The 18,907-nt window shown below is 39.8% G+C and overlaps 1 protein-coding gene across 1 annotated transcript in view; it reads left to right on the top strand.

Moving 5' to 3' along the window:
- Positions 1–229: 229 nt before the first annotated feature.
- Positions 230–18,907, top strand: part of SLC16A10 (solute carrier family 16 member 10) — a 61,713-nt gene continuing 43,035 nt past the window's right edge. Inside the window, exon 1 of the mRNA XM_081941500.1 lies at positions 230–795. Coding sequence (XP_081797626.1) covers positions 399–795 — 397 coding nt within the window. The 5' untranslated portion in view covers positions 230–398. The remainder of the gene's footprint in view (positions 796–18,907) is intronic.

Consider the following 18,907-nt stretch of genomic DNA (forward strand, 5'->3'; position numbering starts at 1 on the left):
ATGAGGACGTTCGGAATATTGAAAGGGGGTGGGGCGCCCCGAAGAAGGCGGGTCGCAGAAGCGCATCTCTGGCTCGAAGGACACGCCTCCTCGTGGGCCGCTCCTTCAAAAACCACCTGGAAGAGGCTCGCGCGGACGGCCCCGCCTTGAGGGGCTGGCTCGCTCGTGCGGCAGGCGGATCAGGGGCAATAATATGCAAATCGAGCTTCGGGACTCTGGACTGGTGTCACCCGAGCGGCGAGGGTGAGCGTTTCTTTTCGCGCCTGGCGGCCAAGTTCTGGATCGCGCTCCTCCTTCCTCGTACGCGGGGCATGTTCGCGCTGCCTCGGCGGTGCTAAGGAGCGAGGGAGCGCCGAGCCGTAGCCCAAGGCCGCCTTTCGGCGCTTCGCTTCGCGGTTATGTCTCCCGTCAGCGAGGAGGTGGAAGCGGGGAACGCTCCCTCCGCTCCGGAGGAAAGTGAGACGGCGGGCGAGGACGAGCCGAAAAAGGGAAACGGAGAATGGTGCCCGCGGGAAGCCTTGCTCGCCTCCGGGGTCGCAGAACTGGACTTGGTGGCTGGGCTGGGGGAGACGCAGAGCCCTCCCGAGAAGGCGGCGGAACAGGGTGAGTCGCCGCCACCAGTGCACCCGGAGACGACCGAGCCTCCCGAAGGAGGCTGGGGCTGGGTGGTCATGCTGGCCTCCATGTGGTGCAACGGGACTGTCTTCGGGATCCAGAACTCGTGCGGAATCCTCTTCAAGTCCTTGTTGTCGGAATTCGGAGACCCCAAAGACGAGCAGCTGATGTTCAGGACAGGTAAGGGAGGAAAAGTGGGCGCCGGGGGCTTCCCTTCCCCAGCCGCCTTTAAAAGCAGCTAGGTGGCGGGTCCGGGGATGTATTTGTTTATTCTTATTTATTTATTTGATTTGTCAATCGTTTACAGGAGAACAGGTATCGGAGTCAACATGAGTAGGAATGAAATGGATACGACTAAGTGAGGCAGCAGGACAGGGATGGTAGGCACGATGGTGCGCTTATGCACGTCCCCTTACAGACCTCTTAGGAATGGGGTGAGGTCAACGGTAGACAGACTCAGGTTAAAGTTATGGGGGTTTGGGGAAGAATCTACAGAGTCAGGTAGTGCATTCCAGGCTCTGTTGCTGAAGTCGTATTTTCTGCAATCAAGTTTGGAGCGGTTTACCTTGAGTTTGTATCCGTTGTGTGCTCTTGTATTACTGCGGTTGAAACTGAAATAGTAAAAAGAAAAAAAATCCCCACAGGCGTGGGTGGGGTGGGGGGGAGGGATGTCCCGTTTTTGAGCACAGAAGAAAAGCGATGAGAAGAAGAACCAAGTTGCTTTCCTCCAACTCGTGGTCCCATGACATCTGCAACATCGGCAAGTTGGAGTGCTGGAGTGCTGGAGTGCATGACAGCTAGATAACCGCCTCCTCGGTGGGAGTGCTGTGTGTCCTGCCTAACGGTGTGCTGCCAAACCCCAGATCTGTGCTCTGTGCAGCGCTGTGTGTTTTGTATGCACAAATGCAAAACTCTGCTTTGAAATCTATGATGGAACTTTTCTTTACACAATGGCATACAGTTTTAATTGCAAGAAAACGGTACCTCTGCAACCATGTAGTCCTCGGAATCAGGCTGCCACAAAGATAAGGACATCTTTACCTTTTTTTTAGTAACCTAAAACTCTGTATTTTTCATATCTATGCAGTCATATGGTCTGAGAACCAAGCTCTTAACGTTATTGGTTCCTGCCTAAAACACTTTTGAACTCCCCCCACTTTTTTTAAAAAAAGTTTTTTTAAATATATGTATTGTAGTTGCAGAGAGGGATGCCAGTTTTGATCTGACAGTGGTGTGGGAAAATTAATTTGTAAAAATCTAGTTGTTTTTGTACCACAGGAGTGGTATAATGCATCAGCTCTGTGACCTGCAGTTCCATCTAAATGACTGGATAAATTGGTCTTTTCTCTTGTGTAAGAAAAGAAAAATATCATCCTGGAGGCAAGGATATCCTGGCAAATGCCACCTTGTGTTCTGTAGGATTATATGAATTCTACGTGGCTACTCTTAATTGTTAGTTGAATAAAGCAGGAAGTATGACAGCTCACAGTACATTGGCTAGGGTTTAGCCTAGTGTGTTGTGCGAACCCAGACATTTGAGCTAAGTAAACCATAGTTTATTTAACCATGTGTTAGCCTGTAAATATCACCAGTATAACTCAATAATCAAGGGGAAATAATATTTCTTGGGTAAAATTGTGAAATACAAATTTAAAACAATTGAATATTACTTAAAATCATGCTATTCACATAGAAGTAATAATGCAAGAAGGGGGGAAACTGTTAAGGCATGTGAACTTAATTTAAATATATAGATCTTTTTATTTTTGTGAAAATAAAAAACTGATAGAAATATCTAAAATGTATACTATAATTAGAAAAATGTTTTTATCATTCTTTTTGTAAATGACAGTGTCCCCCACCCAATTAATTTGAACTTAAAATGATTTTAATTTGTTTAAGAATATAACATTCCAAATCTAGATATGCATAGTTATATGAACTTGCTAAGGAAAGTTTAGTGGTTAGTATTTATGACAATATTTTTTTCCTTCAGTAAAAAAAGCTGAAATTATGTTGACCATATGTTGATTTCAGTGTAGACTACAAATCTGTATCAGCTGGTGTGAGAGTTCTGTTTAACTCAACAGGATATAGCAATAGCACTTAGACTTAGATACTGCTGCACAGTGCTTTACAGCCCTCTTTAAGTGGTTTACAGAGTTAGCATTTTGCCCCCAACAATCTGGGTCCCCATTTTACCGACCTCGAAAGGATGGAAGGCTGAGTCAACCTTGAGCCGGTAAGAATCAAACTGCTTGCAGTGGGCAATACTGCATTCTAACCACTGTGCCACCATAACTCCTATATATTTCCATCAGTACATGTGTAGGATTACATTGTTGATAACTCACTGCACAGTACATTTTTGGAGGTTGCAACTCAGTTGTACCTTGCAAATCTAAGTATTATACATACTGTATATTCTTTACCCAATTGCCATTCATCTGATTTGGGTTAATATTTCTTTACCTAAAACAACCTTTACAGCACCTTTATCAGATTATTTTGAAAAACAGTTATTAGGGAAAACTGTCATCGACATAGTGCACATGAGTTTGGGCAGACTCAGGGAGACAATGGACAACAGGGGGGCTGGTGTGCTATGAACAATAAGGTTGCTTCTTCCTATTATGGTTTCAATGACTGCAAATGTCTAGTTAAAACTGAGCATGAACATCATACAAAATACAGGCTATGTAATCCCCCCTTTTTTTGCTCACTGAAGAGTAAGTGGTAAATTTTAAATAATTGCTTTAACTTGGGCTCAAGGAATATTTCATTATATATTTAAGTTAGAAAAGTATTAACTGCTTAAGTAATTTAAAAAGTCTAACATGTCTGGTTAGCTTGGCATTGACTATAGTAGAAAAGTATAACAAGGTATCATTACATTATTGTTTCTAGTTGGAATATATTAAATCTTTTTTTAAGAAGCAAGTTTAACCAATTTCGTTGTATTTAAGTACAATGACAATGAAGATTATACTTACACTTATCTGATGTTTTATGATATGTGTACATTGTGCTTATATACACAGACACACACATTAATATAATCCGTCATCTTAATAAATAGACTAAGTTCTAATTTCTAGCTAGAATTAATTGCACTTTAGAATTGTTACAAACTGAATGAATGTAGACAGCAGCAGGTACGGGCTGAAATATTCAAATGTCTTGGTGGGACATCTGAAAACTGTCTCTTGTTCCATACAGTAATAGGGGAAGAGAAGGTGGTGTAGTGCAGGGACTAGTCTAGATAGTTATTAGGAATGACTCAAAGACACAGATTCTTTTTAAAAAGGGGAAACAGGTGGTTTGTCAGGAATAAGGAAAAGAAAGAAGAAAAGAAAAGAGATGCCACCAGGCTTCACTCAGTTAAATACATTTATTGCTAAGGTTTTGAAGCTATTGCTATTATTCAAACTAATAGGCTGCTACAAATGCAGGACTAAGGCAAAAATAGACTAGATATAATCTATTTTCTTTGTACTAGGACCTCGCGGGCAACGTGGCACGGCTGACTTGCCATAGCCAACTTGTGGCCAACGTGCCATGGGACAACTCGCTGTGGCCAACTTGCCATGGGAGAAAAGTTACTGGTATAAAATAAATGGTAGAATAGTATCATTAAAGGATGCCAAAGGAGGGACAAAAATGAAATGTGATGATAAAAATTAAAATAGTTTTAAAATTATTTTAAATAATTAAATAGAATTATGGAATTGTCCTGCATTGAGTTTTCTTTTGGTGAGTTGGCCGTGGTGAGTTGGCAGTGGCAAGCTGTCCCATTCCGTGGCAGTGCTGTTTAAACTCATCTGAATCTAACAAGTCTCTCTTTGCCTTCACAGCAACTGTAGTGGATGGGTGTAAAATTATCTTTCTTATAACCAGAAAACATTCATACCGAGCATCTTTAGAACTATGCAGAAGAAAAGCTTAGAATGGTAAAAGCTGTTTGGAAAGAGGTGAAATAATTATAATATATATGAATAATTCTAGTGCTGAGTATGAGGGACTGCTCCAAATATGTGGTAAATAAAAGGAGCAACTGTGTTTTCTTCAGACTTGTTTAACATATGCATTCATTCAGCTTCAGATCCTTCTTGTGGCTCTCATGAAACAACTGCCTCTTTGTTAATTCTCTGTCCCAAGCATCCATTTTCATATGCTTTTTGAAATAAGTTGCAGTAAACTATATGAAATGTACTTGAGAATCAGAATCTCTAAATACAGTATTTCCTTATAGAGGAGCAGAGAAACATTGGCATGAGTTAAGCTTGAGCCGGTGAGAATTAAATGTTGAAATTACCATCTGACATAAACAAAAAAAATTACAGAACAAAATCTGCTTTAGACTACTTTCATTAGTTTGTGAATAAAAGAGATGAATATAAAAACACTTGTTTTATTAGCGAATATTGAAGTAATTATTGCTTTCAAAAATGCATCACAAAATACCTTGTTTAGTGACTGCCTTGTTTAGTGACCATTTGCAGTTACCACGGTAATGGAAAATCAACTATCTGTGCTGGTTACTTTTTTTGAAACTGAAATTTTGGTGCATAAGACTGCACAAACTTTGTGGTTTAAGGTCTTATTATGGTGATCATTTTTTTGTTTTTAATTCCATGACCTCATAAATTACTTTTTGTTTGCGGAGATAAATGAATCTGTAAGATATTTTCCCCCCAGTCTACATTTACCGTATTTTTTGAACTATAAGATGCACCGGAATATAAAACGCACAATGATTTTGAAGAGGTAAATTTTTTAAAAAAGTCTTTGCACTCTGCAGGCCTCCCAAATCCTCTGCACGCCTCATTTTTTGCACACACAAAAAAGGCATGTAGAGCTTTGGGAGGTGTGTAGAGTGCTCCTGGGGGTTGGGGCGGGGGGAAATGAGCAACAAACGGTCTGTTTTTTGCATTTTTGCTCATTTTTGCCCTCCCCAGCCCCCAGGAGCACTTGCAAGTCTCCCAAACCCTCTGCACTTCCATTTTTGCAAAGGGGGTGAGGTTTCAGTAGGCCAAAAATTCAGTGTATAAAACGCACCCAGATTTTCACCCTCTTTTTTGAGGGAAAAAGGTGCGTCTTATATTTTGAAAAATATGGTAATTGCATCATTCTCTAGAGCAGGGGTATCAAGCTTGAGGCCCATGGCCCATGGTCTGGATCTGGCCCACAGGGTGTTTAGATCTGGCCCGCGTGGCTGCCCTGGACACAGTGAGGGACCGGCCCATGGTGCCCCTGCCAGTGAAAACAGAGCTTGGGAGGGCGCATGCAGCCTTCCCAGTCTCTGTTTTGACCACAACAGCCTCCTGCAACCCTCTGCCAGCAAAAACAAAGGCTGCACGCAGCTTGCCCAAGCTCTATTTTTGCTGGCAGAGGGCTTCAGGAGGCCATCACGGCTGAAAACAGAGCATGGGCAGGCTGCGCATGGCGTTCCTAAGCTCCATTTTTGCTGGCTGAGGGCTGCAGAAGGCTGTTGTGGCCAAAAACAGAGTGTTGATGGGCCACTCGCTGCTTCCCTGAGCTCCATTTTCACTGGCAGAGAGTTGCAGGAGGCCGTGGTGGCAGAAAAGGGAGCCTTGATGAGTGACATTGAGCTGGCCATTCCCATCTCGGGCCCCCGAGGTCAAACACTACCTTGATGCAGCCCTCAATGAAATCGAGTTTAACGCTCCTGCTCTAGAGTCTTCAAAAATAAAGATCAATGACTTGTTTTTTAATCTTTTCAGGTAATTTGATACATTTGTAATATTCATAAAGACTTTCAATTTAACTGTCAAGAGCAAAATTTAATGTGCCGTAGAGGTGCAGTGGTTAGAGTACAGTACTGCAGGCTACTTCTGCTGATCACCGGCTGCCAGGAGTTTGGCAGATCAAATCTCACTAGGCTCAAGGTCTTCCATCTTTCCGAGGTTGGTAAAATGAGAACCTAGATTGTTGGGGGGCAATATGCTGACTCTGTAAACCACTTAGAGAGGGCTGTAAAGCACTATGAAGCGGTATATAAGTCTGTGCTATTGCTATTAGTGTTCTTTTTCCATTCATTTTATTCTTATATAAATTACAAATCAGTCAGTTTGGTGTAGTAATCAATGCATTAAGCTAGAAGCTGGGAACCTGTGAATTCTAGCCCCACCCTAGGTATAAAGACAGCTGGGTGACCTTAAACCAGCCAATGGCAAAACACTTCTGGAAAACCTTGCCAAAAAAACCCTGCAGGGACTTTCCAGGAAGTCTCAGAATCGGACATGATGGAGTGGAAGAAAAAAAAATGCATTATGTAACATAGGCCAACACAACTCTCAGAGGGGAAAGGGCCAGATTTGTGGCAGCTAGCAGCACAGTGGCAGCAATGGAGTTAGCGGTGTCAATAAGGTCTAGAGGCCTTGCAGGTACCCAGCATTACGTCTTTCAGGGTGGTGGTGGCTATGAAAAACTAGGTAGAAGATCCTTTCTCGAGGAGGTGACGTTTAGTGACCATGGATTTCAAAAAAACACCAATGCGCTACTCAAGGCTGGTGGGCCACACTGGGCCTGCAGAACTTATGTCAGACTTAAGGGCCTGATGGAATAAATGAATCTGTTAGAGAAACTGATGCAAATAAGATTTTTTGACAGTAATTTGAAAAGTTTGCTATGCTAAACCAAGCTTTGTCAAATTTGTTTTTAAATTAGTTTTAAAAATGAATTTCTGATATAGCATGCAAGGGATTAGTGCCAAGCAACATGAAATTTATCATTTTCTAATGACACGGCTTGCTTCTTATCCCTTAATGTGACATAATGTGATTGTTAGGCTCACCTAATCAGTGGTAGATGAGAAGGTATGTTGATTCCTAATAGCGCATTCTTTTTCTTAAAGTTTATAGACCAATCCCTTAATAAATTTGTTCTTGAACTGTTTAGATACCAGGCTAACTATTCTGTATTATCTGGAGTCATTTTTCTTCTATTGTTTGAAGATAAAATATTTCCTATCTCCTGGCACTTCGCCCTTTATCCAGGCACTCTGAAAAAATACAAATAGCCAAAGGAGTTGTAATTAACGTATTTATTAATATCGGACATTCCTTTTTTCTTTTCATGATGCGAATTATTCAAAATCTGTTATATAAATTTCCAGCTTTAAAAAATTAGATTTAGGTATTAAATGTGCTGGAGAGAAATGCTGGCTGAAAGAAATATTAAAGATTTGCTGCTTTATTTTTCTAATGACAAATTAAAAGAACATAAAATGTAAGACCTAATGCTAATTAATATGAATAAAATATAAAATTAAAAGAACATAAAATATAAGACTTAATGCTCATTACTATGAATAAAATATAAAGTTATCTTTTATCAGAATTTACCAGATGTTACAAAACTGATCAACTTTTAATAAAGTATCACTAGTTCCTATTTCTTGCCATTAAGGTCTTGCTTAGTAAATGTTTTAAAAAATTAACTCAGGAACAATATTTTAGAAACTTTGCAATGAATATATTAACATTTGTATGTATTCCACCTTGAAAGTATAAATGGATTAATACTAAATTATATGCTCTCTAGATATAAATATGCAATAATATCTAAACAGATAGAACCCATGTATTATATGTATCTCATAAAGGAAGTTTGAATTTTTTTAGTGTTTCAAAGTTGATTTTATTGGATAAATCAATTATCATCCATTCCTGTACTCCCAAGAGGTCAGAATTGCAATGGAAGAAGTCAAAGGGCAATCTCAGTGAGGTTGTTTACATTTCTTCTGTGACTTGCTTGGTACAATGAACTATTTACTTTATAAAAATCTGTTCCTAATACTCATTTATGTGCAACATAATGTTGCTTCCCTTGCTTTTTTAAAAATAGATAAGTTACAATATTTTTGGGAACCAGCCTCCACCCTTTGGCTTCTGCCTCCCAGCAATTTGCCTCCTTGCAGCAAACAGAAAAATGGAGCTTGTGGAGGCGGCAATAGGCTACGGTAATCCCTGCAGCCTGAAACAGCTGAAAGCCCTTGCTGAAACTGAAATTGAAAGTGAAAATAGCTGTTTGCTACAAGGGGCAAATTTCTGGGAAGCAGAGGCAGATTTTTTTTTTCTTCCAATCAGGCTAAACTGAAATAATGTATACTTCCAGAAAGCCAATTTTAACAGCATCTGTACAAGTATTGTCGGAAATGTAACACCACAAATAGCATATATCGTCTGTATTGTTTGTTGTTTGTTGCAAGGAGGCAAATTGCTGGGAGGCAGAGGCAGATTTCCTCCCCCCCTTGTTTTCTTCCCCAAAAGCTAGGTGTGTCTTACACTCTGGAGCATCTTGCACTCCGAAAAATATGGTATGTTGTGTAGCAGAGAGCTAATTTAGATATTTTGGAGATGACTATGTCCCTAAAAGAGAGGCTTGAGAGGATTTTGTCTGTATCAAGCTAGCCAGAGGTATCTCATTATCTGGCCTCTACTATTATAGGCTGATCACACTTTGTAATATACTTCATGTCAGTTTCAGTAAAATCAAGGCAGTAGAGTAGTGTTAGACTATGGCAGAGGAAACTGTTTTGTCTTTACTTCACAGTAGAGCTCATGAGAGATTTGGAGCTTTCCAGTTGTACCGACTTTACTATTCTAACAATGACCATACAAATGCAATACATCCTACAACATCTTGAATTTTCAAAGACCTACTCAAGAGTCCTCTTTGTAGACTTTAGTTCAGCATTCAATACCATCATACCAGACATTCTTCTAACTAAACTAAATCAGCTAGCGGTACCTGAACACACTTGTAAGTGGATCACAAGCTTCCTAACAGACAGGAAGCAGCAGGTGAAGCTAGGTAAAATCACATCAGATACCTGTACAACTAGCACAGTGAGCCCCCCAGGGCTGGGTGCTCTCTCCACTTCTTTTCTCTCTATACCAATGATTGCATCTCAAACGGTCCATCTGTTAAACTACTGAAGTTTGCAGATGATACAACAGTGATTGGTCTCATTTGAGACAACGATGAAACCGCATACAGACAGGAGGTTGAACAACTAGTCTCATGGTGTGACCAGAACAATCTGGAACTTAACACACTCAAAAATGTAGAAATGGTGATAAACTTTAGGAGAAACCCTACCATACTACCACCTCTTACAATACTAGACAACACAGTATCAACAGTAGAGATCTTCAAATTCTTAGATTCTATCATATCTCAAGACCTAAAATGGACACCTAACATCAAAAATGACATCAAAAAAGCACAACAAAGAATGTTCTTTCTGTGCCAACTCAGGAAGCTCAAACTGCCCAAGGAGCTGCTGATACAGTTCTACAGAGGAATTATTGAGTGTCATCTGCACCTATATAACTGTCTGGTTTGGTTCTGCAACCCAACAAGACAGACCCAGACTTCAGAGGATAATCAGAACTGCAGAAAAAACAATTATTGCCAACCTGCCTTCCATTGAGGACCTGTACACTGCACGAGTCAAAAAGTGGGTCATGAAAATATTTACAGACCCCTCGCATCTTGGACATAAATTGTTTCAATTCCTACTCTCAAAACGACGCTATAGAGCACTGCACACCAAGACAACTAGACACAAGAACAGTTTTTCCCCCGAACGCCATCACTCTGCTAAACAAATAATTCCCTCACCACTGTCAAACCATTCGTTAAGGCTGCATTACTATTATTATTAGTCTTCTCATCATTCCTATCACCCATCCCCTCCCACTTATGACTGCAGGACTGTAACTTTGTTGTTTATATCCTTACGATTTATACTGATATTGTTTCCTGATTGCTTATATGTACCCTATGACTATCATTAAACATTGTATCTTATGATTCTTGACAAATGTATCTTGTCATTTTATGTACACTGAGAGCATATGCACCAAAGACAAATTCATTTTGGCCAATACAGAATTCTATTCTATTCTATTCTATTCTATTCTATTCTATAAAAAATTCTGAGAAAGGTCGTTAGAATGAAAGAGATTTTACCAATAGAAGAGAATATTTGTAGCATATGGTTAAACTGGCTATTGTTTTCTGATTGTTTGAGTTGGTAGCTCTTGGATTGGGGTATTGTTCACTGCTTGATTGTCAATCTGATATTAATCCTGGTGTTAATCCCTGTTTACCTGGGTGTTGATTGCTGGCAAGGAGGTGTTTTGGTCTTTTTGTTTCCTTTTTAGCTTTTTGATTGAAAGCTAAGGCTCACAATGAAGAAAGGCTTGCCACAAAAGTAAAAATTAACAAAAAAAGCTTCTTCCAACATGTTAAAAAAAAGAAAAAAGTTAAGGAAACAATTGGTCCATTGCTAGGAGAAAGTGGCAAGAAGGTGACAAGCAACAGGGAGAAAGCAGAACTATTTAACTCATGTTTTGCATCTGTCTTTACACAAAGGGATAAAACAGTCCAACCTGTCAAAAGCAGCACCACAAAAATCAGATTAGGAACACAAATTGAAATAGGGAAGAAAATGGTAAGTGAGCACCTGTCTACCCTAGATGAGTTCAAATCACCAGGACCAGATGGATTACACCCCAGGGTTCTGAAGGAACTAGCAGACAAGATCTCAGAACCACTGAATTATATCTTTCAGAGATCCTGGAACACCGGGGAACTACCAGAGGACTGGAAAAGAGCTGATGTGGTTCCCATCTTCAAAAAAGGGAAAAAAATAGATCCAGGAAACTACAGACCTATCAGCCTGACCTCAATACCAGGAAAGATTCTGGAAAAAATAATCAAGCAACGAATTTGCGAACACCTAGAAGCAAACAAAGTAATAGCCAAAAGTCAACATGGATTTGTCAAAAACAGATCATGCCAGACTAATCTTATTGCATTCTTTGATAATGTGACAAAATTAGTGGACCAGAAGAATGCCGTTGATATAGTTTACTTGGACTTCAGTAAGGCTTTTGATAAGGTAGACCATAATCTACTACTAGATAAAGTAGAAGAATGTGGGTTAGACAGCATCACCACCAGATGGATTTGTAACTGGCTGACCAACCGCACTCAACGTGTAGTCCTCAATGGAACTGCATCTACATGGAGGGAAGTATGCAGTGGAGTACCCCAAGGCTCTATTTTAGGCCCAGTAATCTTCAACATCTTCATCAATGATTTGGATGAGGGAATAAATGGGGAACTCATCAAATTTGCAGATGACACCAAGCTGGCAGGAGTAGCCAACACTCCAGAAGATAGGCTTAAGATACAGAAGGATCTTGACAAACTTGAACATTGGGCACTATCTAATAAAATGAAATTCAATGGTGAAAAGAGTAAGGTTCTACATTTAGGCAACAAAAATGGAATGCACAGGTACAGTATAGGTGGTACCGTGCTCAATAGTAGTAACTGTGAGAGGGATCTTGGAATTCTAGTGGACAACCATTTAAATATGAGCCAGCAGTGTGCAGCAGCTGCCAAAAAAGCCAACACAGTTCTAGGCTGCATCAACAGAGGGATAGAATCAAGATCACATGAAGTGTTAATACCACTTTATAATGCCTTGGTAAGGCCACACTTGGAATACTGCATTCAGTTCTGGTCGCCACGATGTAAAAAAGATGTGGAGACTCTAGAAAGAGTGCAGAGAAGAGCAACAAAGATGATTAGGGGACTGGAGACTAAAACGTATGAAGAACGGTTGCAGGAACTAGGTATGTCTAGCTTAAGAGAAAGAAGGACTAGGGGAGACATGATAGCAGTGTTCCAATATCTCAGGGGTTGCCACAAAGAAGAGGGAGTCAAGCTATTCTCCAAGGCACCTGAGGACAGAACAAGAAGCAATGGGTGGAAACTAATCAAGGAGAGAAGCAACTTAGAACTGAGGAGAAACTTCCTGACAGTTAGAACAATTAATCAGTGGTACAGCTTGCCTCCAGAAGTTGTGAATGCCCTAACACTGGAAGTCTTTAAGAAGATGTTGGATAGCCATTTGTCTGGAAACTATAGGGTTTCCTGCCTAGGCAGGGGGTTGGACTAGAAGACCTCCAAGGTCCCTTCCAACTCTACTATTGTATTGTATTGTATTGTACTTTGGAGTAATGTATAAATGAGGTTTATCTTTGTGTGTCTGTTGATGGTAGATTTCTGGGAATTCCCTAGCAATTTTGGACTTAGCTTGATCTAGGATGCTCACAATTTCCCATTTGAAACTATAGTTAAGTCTGCCATGTATGATACAGTTAAGGAATTTTCATCATGTCTTCTGACTGCTAGTTCAAGTATATGGATGTTATCTGCCAGTCTTCTGCCTGTCTGTACATAGTGATAGTTATACTGTAGTACTTGTATTCAATGAATTCAACATTATGCAAGCACAAGTAGAACAAAGTCAAACTAAAGTCTTGGACTTTAAGAGAGCTAATTTCAGTAAACTTAGAGAGAGCTTGGGAAAAATTCCATGGATGAGAATCCTCAAGGGGAAAACAACTCAAGAAGCTTGGAAAATTTTGAAAAATGAGATTATAAAAGCCCAGTCTAGCATAATACCAATGAAGAAGAAAAATAACAGCTCCCAAAAGAAACCAGCATGGCTGCATAAAGAACTCTCTGACAAATTGAAAGACAAAAAAGATAAGTATAAAAAGTGGAAAGAGGGGGACATAACTAAGGCAGAATATCAGCAAATAGCTCAAGCCTGTAAAGATGAAGTGGGGAAAGCTAAGGCTCACAATGAAGAAAGGCTTGCCACAAAAGTAAAAAATAACAAAAAAAGCTTCTTCCAACATGTTAAAAACAAGAAAAAAGTTAAGGAAACAATTGGTCCATTGCTGGGAGAAAGTGGCAAGAAGGTGACAAGCAACAGGGAGAAAGCATAACTATTTAACTCATTTTTTGCATCTGTCTTTACACAAAGAGATAAAACAGTCCAACCTATCAAAAACAGCACCAGAAAAATCAGATTAGGAACACAAGTTGAAATAGGGAATAAAACGGTAAGTGAGTACCTGTCTACCCTAGACGAGTTCAAATCACCAGGACCGGATGGATTACACCCCAGGGTTCTGAAGGAACTGGCAGACGAGATCTCAGAACCACGGAACTATATCTTTCAGCACTGGGGAACTGCCAGAGGACTGAAAAAGAGCTGATGTGGTTCCCATCTTCAAAAAAGGGGAAAAAATAGATCCAGGAAACTATAGACCTATCAGCCTGACCTCAATACCAGGAAAGATTCTGGAAAAAATAATCAAGCAAGGAATTAGCGAACACCTAGAAGTAAACAAAGTAATAGCCAAAAGCCAACATGGGTTTGTCAAAAACAGATCATGCCAGACTAATCTTATTGCATTCTTTGACAAAGTGACAAAATTAGTGGACCAGAGGAATGCCGTCGATATAGTTTACTTGGTCTTCAGTAAGGCATTTGGTAAGGTAGACCATAACTTACTACTAGATAAAGTAGAAGAATGTAGGTTGGACAGCATCACCACCAGATGGATTCGTAACTGGCTGACCAACCACACTCAACGTGTAGTCCTCAATGGAATTGCATCTACATGGAGGGAAGTATGCAGTGGAGTACCCAAGGCTCTGTTTTAGGCCCAGTACTCTTCAACATCTTCATCAATGATTTGGATGAGGGAATAAATGGGGAACTCATCAAATTTGCAGATGACACCAAGCAGGCAGGAATAGCCAACACTCCAGAAGATAGGCTTAAGATACAGAAGGATCTTGACAAACTTGAACATTGTGCACTAGCTAATAAAATGAAATTCAATGGTGAAAGAGTAAAGTTCTACATTTAGGCAAGAAAAACAAAATGCACAGGTACAGTATAGGTGGTACCTTGCTCAATAGTAGTAACTGTGAGAGGGATCTTGGAGTCCTAGTGGAAAACCATTTAAATATGAGCCAGCAGTGTGCAGCAGCTGCCAAAAAAGCCAACACAGTTCTAGGCTACATAAACAGAGGGATAGAATCAAGATCACGTGAAGTGATAATACCACTTTATAATGCCTTGGTAAGGCCACACTTGGAATACTGCATTCAGTTTTGGTCTCCATGATGTAGAAAAGATGTAGAGACTCTAGAAAGAGTGCAGAGAAGAGCAACAAAGATGATTAGGGGACTGGAGACTAAAACATATGAGGAACGGTTGCAGGAACTGGGTATGTCTAGTTTAATGAAAAGAAGGACTAGGGGAGACATGATAGCAGTGTTCCAATATCTCAGGGGTTGCCACAAAGATGCGGGAGTCAAACTATTCTCAAAGGCATCTGTGTGTAGAACAAGAAGCAATGGGTGGAAACTAATCAAGGAGAGAAGCAACTTAGAACTGAGGAGAAACTTCCTGACAGTTAGAACAATTAATCAGTGGAACAGCTTGCCTCCAGAAGTTGTGAATGCCCCAACACTGGAAGTCTTTAAGAAGATGTTGGATAGCCATTTGTCTGGAACAGTATAGGGTTTCCTGCCTAGGCAGGGGGTTGGACTAGATGACCTCCAAGGTCCCTTCCAACTCTGCTATTGTATTGTACGTTGTAGATGACTCCTGTAGTTGACATCTTCTTGTGCTACTGGGTCTTTCAGCTTATTTAAGATGCTTTGGAGGGTTATAATTTTATGTGCTATGGTAATGCCATGTAGTTGTAATAGTCTATTGGTTGTTTTTGATGTATGGCATTGTTATTTTTTTCATTCGTGTTGGTTGTGCTGTAGTAGGTTGACTATCAGATATTTTTTAAAATATAGTTCCATGGGTATCCATTTTGTGCGAAGATGTTGTATAGGTGTTCTGTTTCCTTTTCCCTGATGTTCAGGCAGGGTGTTTTGTGCTCATCTAAATAGAGTTCTTACACAGCTCTTGTGGGAGATTGAATTGTTGCTTTGGTAGTGGAGCGCTTGACTGCTGTGAGTAGTTTTACAATAAACTTATGCTTCTAATTTGTCACCATTTCTTCTGCAGTTGAGGAATGTGCTACAAGTTGTTGATCATTTTTCCTGTAGCAGTAGATAGCCCCATCTCTGCATCCGTTCTTTGCATTGTCCTGATCCAGAGTTTTCATACCCAGCATGTCCATTGGCCATCCATGTGACCTGGGTACCCTCCATAAACAGGATCATTATTATTATTATTATTTTGCTTCCATGCCCTTCGTTTATTTTAGTTCTCCATCATGTTTAGTTTGCTCTTCAGCATGGAATGAAAAGCTTCATGCTCAGGATAAAAGTGGTGTAACTGTATATCCTTTCCACCCCACTGGGCTTCCCATCACCGCTCAGCTCAACACATCTTCTTAGGGAACAGGATGTTCAGGCAGGATATGAACAAATTCTGCCACTTTCATGGCAGATACTATGGTAGGAAATTAACATGGGATTAGTCTTCTTATTGGAATCATTCAAAGGTACTAAGCTATTCAGAGTCCCTATTTAGGGTTTAAACATGCCTAGCTTTGTTAAACAAAACCAAACAAACTCCTTGACCGAGAGGAGTAGGTCTTCTGAATGTCAGTTTACAAGCTCAGGGCTTTCTGTTGTATCTTAGTGATTAAGGAGGTGGGGAACTTCTCCATAAGGGGTAAGCCTTCAGCCCAGCACTCTCTTCCACTATGAAGGGAAACAACACCATCACAGCTTCCCTGTGGGTGGAAGGTTAATTATTTTGTCAGTCTCACTCCATAAAATATTAGATGTGTGGCTTCCTGCAGTTGCAGCATAGAATTCACCTTTTCCTCCCTCATCAAGATTATTTCATTGCATCTGTGAGATGACTAAGCACAGTCACCAGGTCCTATTTGAAGTACCATATTTTTCAGAGTATAAGACGCACCAAGATTTTGAAGAGGCAAATAAAAAAAAGGTTTTTGCACTCTGCAGACGTCCCAAAAATGGCCCATTTTTCACAAAAACGGGTCCATTTTTGTCAAAAAAGGGCATACATACCCTTTAGGAGGCTTGTAGAATACTCCTGGGGGGGCAGAAACAAGCAAAAAACAGCCCCCAGGAGCACTTTGGAAGCCTCCTAAAGGCTATGCACAGCCATTTTTGCAAAGGAAGCCGGGTTTCGGGAGGCCAAAAACTGCTGTATTCAGTATATAAAATGCACCCAGATTTTCACCTCTTTTTTGAGGGAAAAAGGTGTGTCTTATAGTCCGAAAAATGCGGTAACAGCTGACTATGCTGATTTGTCATTTGAGTGGGGGGAGAAACAGAAGACCAGACCCCTTTCATTTTGTGTACTTTGTTTTGCAGACAAATCCGTTTAACTTTTGTGATGATGCTTAAAGTCATTGGAATATATTAAAACAATGAAAAAGAAAATGACTCCTCAGGTTCAATTGTACGGACATCTCCAAGTTGTTTTCTTGACAAGAGTACAGAAATGATTTGTTATTGACATTTTCTGGGATAGTGTTATTGTGGTGATGTAGTGTAGGATGGTGGTGGTGATTTCCAAGCATAAGCACACAGCCCTGGAATTTTCTATTTGTGTACCCAAAGTTTCATCTGACTCAACATTATTTAGCTTTTTGAACAAGGTGAATTTAATTTCTGCCACCTTGTAGTGACCATAGGAATACTGAAATTTGTGAACATTGCCATCCTTCCTTCACATAGATCTTGCAACCATATTGTATTCTTTTTATACTGTACTAGGCTTCTATTAGATTCCTATCTTTTGCTACCAGCATTCATTCAATTCTTTAAGAATGTAGGTAGAACATTTGTTCCCACAGTAACCAATGCAATAGTAGTCTTCTGCTTATGCTCCCTAGCAAGTGATATTTAAAAGATTATGTCTGCATACTTTTCCTAGGTCAGTTTAGAATCAGTGATTGTTCTATAACTCTGGATTTGCACCATATGTCTAATTTGCTTGTCTGGCTAACAAACTGCAGAAATGGATCTGGCAGCAAGATGTTTTTAAATGTTGAAGTGTGGTGTAGTGGTTGAGGTACTAAAGCTAGAAACCAAGAAACTGAGTTTTCCTCCTATTCTTGGGCACAAGGCCAATTCTTGGGCCAGTTATTCTTTCTCAGCCCTAGGAAGCAGGCAATGGCAATCCTCCTCTGGAAAAAATAAATTTACCAAGGAAATCTCAGGAATTGGTCTAGAATGCTCCTTGTAGCTATATTGCAAACTGTTGCTGTTAATTTGCTTGCTGACTTTTTTGATGCTTCAGGATTTTAAAGATGGGAGGAATTGCATTGCTTTTTTTATTTGGGGTTTCTTTTTGTCTTTAAAATCAGCATGAAAAGATGAATGCAACCAGCATGAAACAATGAATGCGACCAGCTTGTAACATGGTAATCTGGGAAATATGCCCATTTTTAAATGGATACAGTATAGAAATGAAAATGACTTTGGCTGGTTCTGAACTACACATCTGATTTTTATTTTCTTGCTAGATACATTATTTCTGCCATGAAGATGCTCTACCTGTCTCCCCTGGATTCCTAAAGTACATCATTATAGCTCCCTAACTTATTGTATGGAAGCTGACCTAACACTCTGCTTTAAATGAAAAAGATTGCATTATGTTTAAGCCAATTGAGCACTTCCTTTTAAAAAATCATTCATTTATACATCCATTCAGTTTCAAGCCCACCCAACTCCACAGAAGCTTTGCACAGCTTACAATTAAAAATTGAAAATATTTTTTATGAAAACAATCAGAAGAAAAGAATGCAGTTGATCAGAAAGCAGAACCAAAAAATCCAAAGAGGATCAACCAACATCCTAGCCCAAGGCCTGGGAGAACCACCAAATTTTAAATAATTTGCAGAAAGTTAAAAGGATGGAAGGAGAAAGGATCTCCTGAAAGAAGAAAATCACCTCAAAAGGCAGGCACTATTACCAAAAAGGCCCACTGGCCCACATTTTCTTTGAAAACTTCCAGTGCAGAATCCATGATATTTGGAGAATCCATGACGTCGTTCATCTTATGGTCAATTAATTCTTTCTCATTTTGAATTTGAATCTCTCTCTGTATGTGCGTCTAGAATACATTTATCCAGTACTTTCACTGATAGAAACTATTCGAAGAATTACTTGGGAATTAATAAAGAAATATTTTTTTCTCTGAGTGGAAATTACTTTTGAAAATTGGCCAAACTTTTGTAGAAATACATCTGATTTATTAAATTTATGTGCCACTGAATTTCAGAGAGCCTTTTTTTATTTGTTGTCCTGTTGGATTCCTAAAATTATTTGATCAAATCATAATTTATTATGTGCTAGGGAAAATGCGTTGCTTAGTTTCTCTTATTTTCTCATTCAGCATATCAAAATATGCTAGAACTTTAAAATTTCAATTAAA

This window comes from Natrix helvetica (assembly GCF_964273705.1).
Source record: "Natrix helvetica genome assembly, chromosome: 2".
NCBI lineage: Eukaryota > Metazoa > Chordata > Lepidosauria > Squamata > Natricidae > Natrix > Natrix helvetica.